This window comes from Amia ocellicauda, chromosome 6 (assembly GCF_036373705.1).
Source record: "Amia ocellicauda isolate fAmiCal2 chromosome 6, fAmiCal2.hap1, whole genome shotgun sequence".
NCBI lineage: Eukaryota > Metazoa > Chordata > Actinopteri > Amiiformes > Amiidae > Amia > Amia ocellicauda.
This window is the reverse complement of record NC_089855.1, coordinates 28,437,219-28,450,417: the sequence shown is the minus strand read 5'-3', so window position 1 is coordinate 28,450,417 and position 13,199 is coordinate 28,437,219. Positions and strand designations below refer to the sequence as shown.

Below are 13,199 nucleotides of genomic sequence, written 5' to 3'. Positions count from 1 at the left end.
AACGACCCCAAACATACAGTGAAAGTCATTAAGAACTATCTTCAGTGTAAAGAAGAACAAGGAGTCCTGGAAGTGATGGTATGGCCCCCAAAAAGCCCTGATCTCAACATCATCGAGTCTGCAACTGAGGCTGCCTAAATCCACAGAAGAACTGTGGTTAGTTCTCCAAGATGTTTGGGTGAACCTACTTGCCGAGTTCCTTCAAAAACTGTGTGCAAGTGTACCTAGAAGAATTGATGCTGTTTTGAAGGCAAAGGTCACAACAAATATGGATTTGATTTAGATTTTTCTTCTGTTCACTCACCTTGCATTTGGTTAATTGATAAATATAATCTATTAACATGTCTATTTTTGAAAGCACTTATTTTACAGCATTTTTTCACACCTGTGTAAAACTTTTGCATAGTCCTGTGTATATATATATATATATATATATATATATATATATATATATATATATATATACACTCACCTAAAGGATTATTAGGAACACCATACTAATACTGTGTTTGACCCCCTTTCGCCTTCAGAACTGCCTTAATTCTACGTGGCAATGATTCAACAAGGTGCTGAAAGCATTCTTTAGAAATGTTGGCCCATATTGATAGGATAGCATCTTGCAGTTGATGGAGATTTGTGGGATGCACATCCAGGGCACGAAGCTCCCGTTCCACCACATCCCAAAGATGCTCTATTGGGTTGAGATCTGGTGACTGTGGGGGCCAGTTTAGTACAGTGAACTCATTGTCATGTTCAAGAAACCAATTTGAAATGATTCCACCTTTGTGACATGGTGCATTATCCTGCTGGAAGTAGCCATCAGAGGATGGGTACATGGTGGTCATAAAGGGATGAACATGGTCAGAAACAATGCTCAGGTAGGCCGTGGCATTTAAACGATGCCCAATTGGCACTAAGGGGCCTAAAGTGTGCCAAGAAAACATCCCCCACACCATTACACCACCACCACCACCAGCCTGCACAGTGGTAACAAGGAATGATGGATCCATGTTCTCATTCTGTTTACGCCAAATTCTGACTCTACCATCTGAATGTCTCAACAGAAATCGAGACTCATCAGACCAGGCAACATTTTTCCAGTCTTCAACTGTCCAATTTTGGTGAGCTTGTGCAAATTGTAGCCTCTTTTTCCTATTTGTAGTGGAGATGAGTGGTACCCGGTGGGGTCTTCTGCTGTTGTAGCCCATCCGCCTCAAGGTTGTACGTGTTTTGGCTTCACAAATGCTTTGCTGCATACACTCACCTAAAGGATTATTAGGAACACCTGTTCAATTTCTCATTAATGCAATTATCTAACCAACCAATCACATGGCAGTTGCTTCAATGCATTTAGGGGTGTGGTCCTGGTCAAGACAATCTCCTGAACTCCAAACTGAATGTCTGAATGGGAAAGAAAGGCGATTTAAGCAATTTTGAGCGTGACATGGTTGTTGGTGCCAGACGGGCCGGTCTGAGTATTTCACAATCTGCTCAGTTACTGGGATTTTCACGCACAACCATTTCTAGGGTTTACAAAGAATGGTGTGAAAAGGGAAAAACATCCAGTATGCGGCAGTCCTGTGGGCGGAAATGCCTTGTTGATGCTAGAGGTCAGAGGAGAATGGGCTGACTGATTCAAGCTGATAGAAGAGCAACTTTGACTGAAATAACCACTCGTTACAACCGAGGTATGCAGCAAAGCATTTGTGAGGCCACAACACGTACAACCTTGAGGCGGATGGGCTACAACAGCAGAAGACCCCACCGGGTACCACTCATCTCCACTACAAATAGGAAAAAGAGGCTACAATTTGCACAAGCTCACCAAAATTGGACAGTTGAAGACTGGAAAAATGTTGCCTGGTCTGATGAGTCTCGATTTCTGTTGAGACATTCAGATGGTAGAGTCAGAATTTGGCGTAAACAGAATGAGAACATGGATCCATCATTCCTTGTTACCACTGTGCAGGCTGGTGGTGGTGGTGGTGTAATGGTGTGGGGGATGTTTTCTTGGCACACTTTAGGCCCCTTAGTGCCAATTGGGCATCGTTTAAATGCCACGGCCTACCTGAGCATTGTTTCTGACCATGTCCATCCCTTTATGACCACCATGTACCCATCCTCTGATGGCTACTTCCAGCAGGATAATGCACCATGTCACAAAGGTGGAATCATTTCAAATTGGTTTCTTGAACATGACAATGAGTTCACTGTACTAAACTGGCCCCCACAGTCACCAGATCTCAACCCAATAGAGCATCTTTGGGATGTGGTGGAACGGGAGCTTCATGCCCTGGATGTGCATCCCACAAATCTCCATCAACTGCAAGATGCTATCCTATCAATATGGGCCAACATTTCTAAAGAATGCTTTCAGCACCTTGTTGAATCAATGCCACGTAGAATTAAGGCAGTTCTGAAGGCGAAAGGGGGTCAAACACAGTATTAGTATGGTGTTCCTAATAATCCTTTAGGCGAGTGTATATATATATATATATATATATATATATAAATAGGATAATTACAGCAATAATAAAACTCAGATTATCCCTAGACCAATGTTATTAAAAGTAGAATAAACTAGTCCAAGACTAGTGCTTATTGAGGTGTGTGAAAGCAGCTGTGCATTTTATAATGCTTTTAATCCAGAAGGAGTGCAACATTTTTAACAGGTAGTTAGGGGACTTGGCCTTTTCCAAGTAAAGCTGTCTCTGTAACATCTCCCTCCACAGGGAGAACGTAAAAACTGAACACCAAGGATTCTCTGTGCATAGAAAGACACCCTGACATACTCACAGGAATTGTACAGAATATGTGAGGTTAGGATTACAAAGAGCTGTTTCCAAGCAGGAGAGTGTGATATTTGCCCTGTAGACCTTTTTTTAGGAATGGAATATTTTTAGTAGTTTCTCAGTAGTTCTCAGATATTTAAAATATATGATAAATCCATTATCCACCTTTACCATGAACCTTCTGTCAAATTAATGTGACATCAGGGGCTATTCATATTTTCATAGAAATGTAGAAATAATGTACCTCTCAGAAAGGTACATTATGTGTGCAAGTACAAGTACTTTACGACTTGTCACATATGCTACTAAACTACTAACATTTAATAAAAAGTACAGGATATTACTGTAATAAAGAGTAAGTGAAAGTGCAGGTTTTTTTTTAGCTGGGTAGAAGGAAGACTTCAAGGAGATCAGTTTAAACATTAAAGCTTATACACTTCTGCAGATGGGTGAAACTTAGAAAAACCCCAATCAGTCTTTCAATCTCTGCATGGAAACCAGGAGAACCGCAGACAGGAGAAATGGGTGTATGGAATGAGTTAGCAACCCATGGTATTGCAACCGATTCAGTGAAATTCTCCCGGAATTGCCTTTATGAAGTTCTGGGATTAATTACATGTTTACTTGGAGACAGAGGAGCATTAATAGGAGAGACAGACCTCCTATCGTTCATATCTTTCTTATGTTCAAAGAACAAGATAAGGGAAAAGGATGCGAACCCGTATGGGCTGTTTTAACACCACCTTGCGCTTTAATCCTATTTAAGCTGTGTTGTAAAAGAACATGTAGGCTATTGTATCATAGAAAAAATGAAAGTGAAAACCAAACCTTAAAGAAAGGGCATTGAAACAGACAAATCATGTATTCATAAAGGTGTTCAAAAAGCTCAAACAGTAGGAAATTTAAGATCCATATAACACAGAGGAATATTAATTTATCTTTTGTTCACTTCTGATTGAATAAAACATTCAGCAAATCTTTAGCTAAAATATTTAATATATCTTATTTTCACCTGTTTAAATGTTCCTATCACCAATATTATTATTTATTGATGAGCAGATGCCCAATAGAAACACAGAAACACAAAAAATAAACTGGTAAAGTGTTTCCACCGCAAAGAAAAGTGTTTTCCAAAGCTACAGAAATGTGGGTTAATTGATCAAATCAAATTGAAAAATGCTTTCAGTCTCTGGAAATGTACTTTAGTCTGCCGAAGTTTACGACTGGAAATGAAAAAAAACAACACCTAACTAGAACCGTACCTTGCTCAGATTCACAGGCTCCTGGTACTGGTTGAGGCGACCAATAGAAGGCAGGCCAAAGGATTTGTAGGGATCCTGAAAGGAAGTTAAAACAAGAGGAAACATTAACTTTTAAATAAAACACAGGAAACAAGGTTAACTGCGGCTGCTAGAAGTTAAAGCCGTTGGCAAGGCTATTTTTTGCCCAATTATCCTTGGTTAACAGGATTAATTACTCTTACTTCTTTTCTTTTCTTCCCCTCCAAGCAAATGGTCAATAAATCTACTGCTGCACTAAAAAGACTTAGAAGGCTCCCCTAATTAGCATAACAAGTTACAAAATTATTACCGTTTTAAATTGCTCACAGAGAAAACAACATCTGAAGCATACAGGATGTTGTCTGCAATTAAGCAGGGCAATTTAATTGAATAAAAATGTTGAAAGATGTTAAACATAAGCAAACCAATGAATAGGAGGGGCCTGGAAAAAAAAGGCTCTGATAGGCTGCAATAATGCAAATAATGAACCGCACCTTTTCCTACCAAACAGGCCTCAATAGAATTAGAAAGGGGGACTGGTCAGAGAATTACATGGAATAAAAGCAGTATTTATTTTATTAATGCACTTCTTATGATGTGTTATTATGTTTACCTCAGCGTACACTCGGCTTTCAAGGGCCCAGCCGTTAATGGGAATATCAGCCTGCTTTTGTCGAAGTGGGTAACCCTTGGCAACTCGGATCATTTCTTGGACTAAATCCAGGCCCGTAATACATTCGGTGATGGGGTGTTCAACCTGCAAGGGGAAGAATTTCATCAGTCATCTTGAAAACAAACACAGACTCAGAATTTTAGGACCTTTATTGTTCCGTTGTTTAACTCCTCGTGTCATTGGACGGCCACAGTTTTCCTCGTTCTCTGTCTATACGTACAGCCAGTTCAATGACCTGCATCTTCAACTGCAAGAAAAGCAAACACTTTCCTTAAGTCTTTGAACTATGGCTAAGCCAGCAAGTTTTTTTATTCCCTCATAATATTTTCATAGTGTGCATATATATATATATATATATATAAAAATATGCATATTTATACCCCAATGAAAATGAAAAGGCCCAATTAACCTAAAGCCCTACAATCATTACTTTAAAAACATATTAAGTCATTTTATCCATAAGACTGCTCCAAATAACAGAATTAAACACCATTAATACCGCTGAAATCACAGCATTGTGCATTGCTGTTAGAATCTTATTATGATTCCTCTTTGCTAAACATAACACTGCAAAGTCTCGGGCGAAGCGAGCAATTTCCACCCAACCAGTTTAGCCTAAATCTCACCCATTCGCCTGCTTTCACTAACCTGTCCTGACAAGTAACCAGATTAGCGTAATCTTACATCAGTGCAGAGGAGCAGAAGTGAGCAGATGGATCCTTCAGTTTTTTCCCCCCAGACTTATCTGTGTAGTGCTTAGCATGCACAAAAGCTGGGCTGCACCACTGCAATCAATGTACTATCAGCAAATTGCCACTAACAGCTTTGCATGATGCTGTTCAGGGAATACCCAGCTCTGTCTCCACATCCAATACATCCTGGGTCTCTAATCACAAATAAGTACATCATAACGTGGAAAATGTACAATGTTTATTTTATCTGGTTATGTTATGGACGATAAGCCGAAATCAGGAAGAAATGGTGACTATTACAACAACAAAAAACTACAGAATATATATATATATATATATATATATATATACACACACACACACACACACACACACACAGACATCCGTACTTACGCATACGCAATGAACCAGACATGACACTTATTCAGTATTGAGAAAGTAAGAACTTAAACAAGAAAAAAAAAAAATCAATATCTGTACTAAAAAAAAAAAAGTAGAAAAAAAAAAAGGGACTAGGGAATTCAATTCAAATTTCTAAGCCTTGTCACCTGCTATGCAAAACTGAGCTTGTCTTTTTACAGTTTCTCTAGTAAATATCACTAACTTTGCTAAACTGAACAGATGGTCCCACTAATTAGCTCAGTTCATGTTGTAAGTTTGTTTATAAAGAGAAAAAGGGTTCCAGACATCTTGACACATTTTATTAACATATCATACCTTAAAGCTATTCCTCATGATGTACACAAGGCTTTTTTACCTTTTAGCTAGATTCAGCAGACACACAGCACCAGCCTCTGCTGTAAGCAACACACAGCACAAGCACACTTATGCATATGCATGGCTGGTTTTATTCCTTTTCTTTCTTTCTATATATCAGTTACATTTCTAAGGCACAAAATGCTCCTAAGCCTGCCAATGCACTGGCATCCCTCAGCTGAAATATCCGGAATAAATTGATCTCCTGCAGCTATGACAGCTTTGACTATTGTCTGGTCATGAAATTGACAGTATGATGTCACAAATACAGGGAAACATCCTTCTCCCAGTGGACCAAAAAGTGTGTTGTGTTATTGGATGAGATGGCCCAGCTAAAGGCTTTGTTGAATCCATCATATTGGATGCCAGTACTTGTGTGGTGGCAGAACTGAGTCTTTAGATAGAATTTCTTTTGTTTTGCTTTCTTACTTTTGTTATTAAAATTATATAAACAAAGTTTGAATATTTATTTATTAATAGATATTTTATATCTGTAATGCCTTATAAACACACACACCAAGTAATTATTGAAAATTATACATTCCTGTACTTTAAGTCACAACTTAGTTATTAATCAAATAGCTGTTTGCATGACCAATAATGCAACAAACTGAATGCTAAGCAGCTATATTTAAAAATAACCAAATAAAAAGGGAAAGAAAAAAAGAAAAAGCACTAAAATTCTACTCTGCCTCATGTGCTGCAAATCTGAAGCTGCGATTCCATTGCTTCAGAAGTGATTTCACACATTTCACCACCCCCTTGTCCAACAGGATCTGTATAGTATGACTAAAGACAAATGTGATACTTTAATTTGCTTGAACTCACTGTGAATTAGTGTAGTTTATTCATTCAAGTTGTACCAGCATTTTTTTTTTCCTGCCCCCCGCCCCCAACAACTTATATGTGCCAAACATTACGCTTGTGTGTTCTTGTTGGATTTTCATTCATAATTCAAGGGGTTTCTTTCTTAAAATGATTTGCCATGATACATTCATTCATGTAAACAACAGTGTCATTTTTATTTTGTATGTGTATATGTGCAGACATTTCATCATTGTACGCTCAGTCTGTATTTTGTCTTTTGAGTTTTACTTTTGGGTCTAGGTTTACTAAGCCTTGTTAACAAAGTTTACTCATTTGTGGATGGGTATTTAATGTCTATCAAGTATTAAGAAAACATATTACCATGATTTAATCTCTGCCCATTATCATAGTTTGTGTGTAATTACATTGTCAAAATAACACTTATTCAATTATAAACAATTATTCTACTAATTTTACTGCATTGTCTTCAAGGATAATTAAAGTCCTAATATGTGTGCATTTATATATCCATATTGTACCTAGACTTTTCTTGCAATTGACCTTATGTCTTGTACATATTATCAGTATCAAGGCTGATCATTTTGCTATGTTGTAGACATAGATATGTATATAATGTGGTTACAATAATAATAATAATAAAAGAAAACCTTGAATAAGAAAATGTTTGCTCACCCTCTGAAGTAAATAACATCTCCTGCCATAGAATTTCAAGTGTTTTTACTGTGCTACAAAGACCTCATTACAAAGTACTGTCCAACTTTTCCTAAAACACTAATCAAGGGTATATAATCACTGTCTCAGTGAAAATCTCTGACTCATTCACATTCCTGGCTTGGGAATTGGAGACTTCCTGGAATCAAGACAGGTGCCAATACCATTCACCTACAGAGGACTTGGATGCAGTTTGCTTTGTACTAATGCTACATCAATAATGCCAAAGGAAAAATACAGCATCCTACCAACATAATACAGTAGAATGATACAAACCTGAGCAAAAGTATTAACACACTTTATATAGGTAGTTAGTTTATATCGGTATATTCTTTTGTCTGTTAGTTACAATTAAAAAGCAATAGAAAACTATATTACCATAAAAAATTGACACAATTGGCAAGACTTCATTAAACATCAGATCACCCCCCCAGATTGCAGTGCACTACCCAGACTGGCCTCACAGGCACCAGAGGATGGTACACGCTAACAAGCATCCTCTTTGTAGGCGGCTATGCAGCTGAGTTGACTGACAACCAAACTGCTTGAGACCGGGGAGCATCACAACTCCCCAAAGTACATGAAAAAGTATGCGTTACATACAATTTACAGAACACGAAAATGCCACGATGGAACAGTTATACCAGCTGAATTTCTACGTGTATCTAAAGAGTAACACAAAAATGGCCTGAGGTAATCTAGAATTCAGAAAACGACGACAAGAGGTTTCCCAGGATAGACCATGGGTAGCTTTTACACCACCACGTCAACATATCCTGGAGAAGTCAACAAAGCAGGCACTGTATCCAAAAGTAAGTAGTGAAATGTATCCAATTCATTCAGGGTGCATTTTATATCATGTGAACAATCCCATTATGAAGCCCTGGCTTCAACATTCACAGCTATAATCCAAAAGCACCCAAAGGAATACCTATAAATAATTAACAAACATTGTGTCTGCCTCTATTAAACAATGTTTTCTCCATCAGCCTTTTCATTCAGACACGATGGGCTTTCCTCAAGACGCTTTCAGAAAGCCTTAACTTACAAGGCATAAAATGAAAAGCAGATAAAACAGCCCAATAGGTTCCAAGTCCCAGCGCACACGTTAGGAAGCACAGTACATGTAAAACTTTAGATCAGTTTTACATCTATATATACACATAAAAAAATCGAACTTGCATTGGCTCTGGCCTATATGATTGAAAATGTATATAGAATGATACACACTGACATTATTTTCAAGTGCAATTTTACATTATAAAAATTATTCCCTTTTTACAAATTCAACAAGAGACAGAATTTTTGTTTTACATACATGTGAGTGGAGAGAGATTTTTGTTAATCACTGAGAGATGACACTGGCAAGATCAAACTGAAACTGAAAGACTTTAAGGGTCAAATAGCCATGTATACTTGCACACACTTTCAGAGGAGCACGTATGTAATTGAATGGCATATTGACAAAAATGTACAAACATCTCACAACAAGGGCGCTCCAGCTAACATTTAAGCTACGGAGCCACACACTGTTAAAAAAGATCTGCATCTGTATGTGAGAATTACATCTGTAATGTTTTACCATACTGCTGAATGAAAGACTTGCAAGGCATGCTGAGCCCCTTTAACATTTCCACTAATGCCAATATAAGGAATCCATCAGTACAAAACATATCAAGATCAAGCTTGAAAAGAAGCACATTGCCGCTTAAAAATAAAAACCTTTAATAGTTAATTTTATTCTTCAGTCAAGACCAAAACAGAAAGAGCAGCTGTCATTCTTCTTGATTTGAATCCTTAAAAAGGACAACACAGCATATGAAGAGCTACAAAGGTATAAAAACACAGTGAAAAACGTTGCCTTTAGTCATTTTGTTCCATCCAAACAAATTGTAAAACGGCAAACAACAGCTATGCCCAGTGACATTTCCATCTCAGAGGAGTAAAACAGTAAAACAATTGTTATTTCTAGGGTCCAACCTATCAACAGGGCATTCCAAACTGACAAAGGATGTCCTGAACAAAAAAAAACAAAAAAAAGGTTGGCAAGGTAATGCTGAAGCAGTATACAGAATGAGAACGGTCATCACAAGATCAGGCCACCGGTCAGGGTGTATCGCATTAGCTTTCTCACTGCAGCAACTATTTCATTCTTATAACTGTCTCTTCAGCCTACAAGAAATACCTGTTTTTTTTTTGTTTATAACTGAAATGGATGGAAAACAAATGATTAGGTAACTATCAACACCATTTTATTTGCATTTGTTGAATAGACTCAATCACTTAAATTGTGAATATATTCATTTTAAGGTTTCCGAGAACCATGTGAATGTCCGAGGAGCAATTAACAATTTTATTTTATTTTTATGGCCCTTAATCTCTTCAAATCTGTCTGATCATGTACACTGTCATTCTTTTTAGCTAAAATGTTCCATAATATCAGATGACCTTTTGACCTTGGAGTCCATCCAGTTCTGTTGTTTTTTTAATTTTGCAGTGCTTTCATAAAAAATAAATAAATATTGCTTCTAAGTCTTTGGGGCAATCTTCCCGTCATCGTGGGAATTAGGATGCATGCTTCTAATTATCACTTTCAGTCGTTTAAAAGAGAAAAATGTGTGCAGAAGAGAACCTGATTAGAATTCATGTTTTGCAATGGCTTGTGCCACCCCTGCAGTGGCAGAGGAAAAGCAGGACTTCATCACCACATACAAAGCTATTGCCATACAGTTAATTCTTCTGAATACGAAATTACATTTTGTTGTAATTCCTATTTTGTTTGTGGGATATGTGGGTTAATTTGTTTAAGGCACAGAATGGTGACTACAATCATTAAAATGTTTTTCCGTGCCCACAATGGGGTAGAATGTGCGATCTAAACTAAACCTAGATATTGTGTGTTTTTAATTTGTGTTTAATAGTTATGGAATCTAGGGTAATCTTACTGTCGGGATGTAGACGGCAACTAGAGGCTACAGTATCTAGAGGAAAACAAGATTAATCACCCTGGTGCCACAAATGCTCCTCCACTCCTCAAACTGGAGTGAAGCATGTGCAACTGGAAATAAAAGCACTGGCAATAAAGATGCTGTTCTCAAGTGTAATAAGCGCACGGAATCTGACACTGGAGTCGGCACTTTGTGATGGAAATCATTTAGCACAACAGTGTAACAAGCCCATTTGTCCCACAAAGGGGTTATTAAAAGACGATTTGTAAACTGTCACACAACTGTCAAAACATTCACTTATCTGATCTGCCACAGACTGGCAGAGGTCCGCAGCTCGGTGTAATACCTTATTAAACTGCTCACATTTCCATCCCCACTCCCGCAATATTACACAGACCGAAGAGGAATTAGCTGCCGTTCACGCAGGAAAATCACGGGCTGGAGTATTCGCTTTGAGGGTTGGTGTGGGATGCAAAATCTGCCCAAAGGCATGGCCTGCATCCAGATTTACACTGCACAAGTGAGTATAAGGAGAGGGGGGTGTAATAGATGGTTTCGGCGGGGGGGTGCAATTACACTACCCCCGTTCCAGGGGAGAGCCAAACTGAAAAATGATTGCATATTCTTCGCTCCCATTATCTGCATGGCTTACAGCAGCTCAGAAGTGGGCAATCACCCTCCCTCTCCTTTCCCAGTTCTTGCCTACTGCGCCCCTCCTCTCCAACCAGGGCGCCTGATAACGGGAGAAACACTGATCTCCTACACCAGCACAGGCAACTGGAAAAGGTCACTCACAACAGCCCATAAACGCTCCCATCAAGCTTCATCCCTAATACTTTAAACCCACCTCTCTCTCTGAAAACACTGTGAAATGCCTGGCCTTCATCATTCACTCAACCAATCGGCATGCCGGCGCCGTCTTATCTGTGACCTTCAGGCAATGACATTGGGTAGAGTCCAAATGAACTGCACAATCTGTGATCATTATTATTGTATTAGGCAACACCCTGCCCTACCTTATTTTGGATCTTGTTCTAATAAGATGTTGTTTACCATGAACATTGTGGCATTAAAAAATGTACAATTATTCTCCAGATCAATTAAAGGCATTAGGGAACTGTATGCATCACAGCAGATCTGCAGGAAAGGGGAGAACCAGCTGTGAGTTTCATTCATTAAGAAAATTAAACATAAAAAAAAAACTAAAAAAACGCAACAACAACACAAAATCCAAGTTTCATCCGGATTTCTCAAACACGCCATGAGATATTGTACAACTGACCTTCTGTCTTTGCTGCTAGTTCAAGTAGGAAATGACAAAAAAATGAGCTTATTTGAGGATCAATATGATTGAGGAAAGAAAATGGAAAGAAAAGTCACAGGTTTTTTTTTTTGTGTTTTTTTTTTTTTAAAGAGAATCAAAACTTATTTTCCAAACCCTGAAAGAAGGCTAGTACCCATTATCAGGATACTTACACTTCTAGATTTCACTCTAGGTAGGTAATTTAAAGCTCAATATCTATTTGAAGTTCTGCTGTGTTTTGGGACACCAGTCACACCTTTTTTCAGTTTTGAAGCATGGGTTCAATTTGCAAGGGTTCAGAGAAAGGATATCATTTTAAGACACAGGCAGAGCTGAAGTCTGGAGTGCAAACCGACATCCAAATGTTTGAGATTGCTTTTCAGTAACCCCCGAGGTTTGCCTTATAAATGTGTGCTAATAATCTCTTGCCATGAAAACATTCTGCGTAATCTGCAAAAAGCCTACTTTGTCTTGATTTAAGGTAGAAAAAAAAAAAGAAAAAAATGTAAAGAAAAAGCAGGACGCACTGCTGTTTTACAAATATTTTGAAAACCGCTCATGTTTTTACTGCTGACATCAACATAAATTTCATGAGTGTCACCAGCGTAGCTCAGCATGCAATCTGCGCTGTGAAAAGTAAAAAGGAAATTTTGGTTGCCAAGTGGGAAAAATATCAAAGCTCTGTGGCTAGCCACATACTGGGAGCAGACCTCTGACACACTTAACCGTGGCTCCCTGCAACTCCGTGTGACCAGCCAGGGGTTTGAAAAGTATCTCCAGGTCACTGCAGCAAAGGCTATGGTGGGAAACGCTCACAACCACGCTGGCAGCACCGTCACAGAGCACCTCTCTGCCCATTACCTGAAGGCGAGTATTCATTTCCAAAAAGTAGAAATTCCTCTTGGAGTCCACCAGGAATTCCACGGTGCCAGCTGAAGAATACTGCACTGCCCTCGCCAAGGACACCGCCTGCTCTCCCATCGCACGCCGCGTCTCAGGATCAAGGAAAGTGCTGGAACAAAAATTATGGGGGTGCTCCATTATTGCAGCTAAACCAGACTTAGGCTAGAATCCACAATGGCGTACATGCTGTCACTATGTGAATACAAGAACTGCGAGAGTTTAAAACGATCTGCCGTGAAGGTTGTTTGTGTAACCTTCTCAAGAGTGCTATCTGTTGTAGATGTAGAGGTTAATAAACCACAGGGACACACAC

General features: G+C 38.7%; 1 protein-coding gene across 1 annotated transcript in view; it reads right to left on the bottom strand.

Moving 5' to 3' along the window:
- The window catches only part of pcca (propionyl-CoA carboxylase subunit alpha), a 151,656-nt gene that overhangs the window by 88,884 nt on the left and 49,573 nt on the right, over positions 1 to 13,199 (bottom strand). The window contains exons 12-14 of the mRNA XM_066706763.1: positions 12,845 to 12,995; positions 4,686 to 4,829; positions 4,055 to 4,129 (exon numbers count right to left, since the gene is read on the bottom strand). Of these exons, the coding sequence (XP_066562860.1) occupies positions 4,055 to 4,129; positions 4,686 to 4,829; positions 12,845 to 12,995 (370 nt within the window). The remainder of the gene's footprint in view (positions 1 to 4,054; positions 4,130 to 4,685; positions 4,830 to 12,844; positions 12,996 to 13,199) is intronic.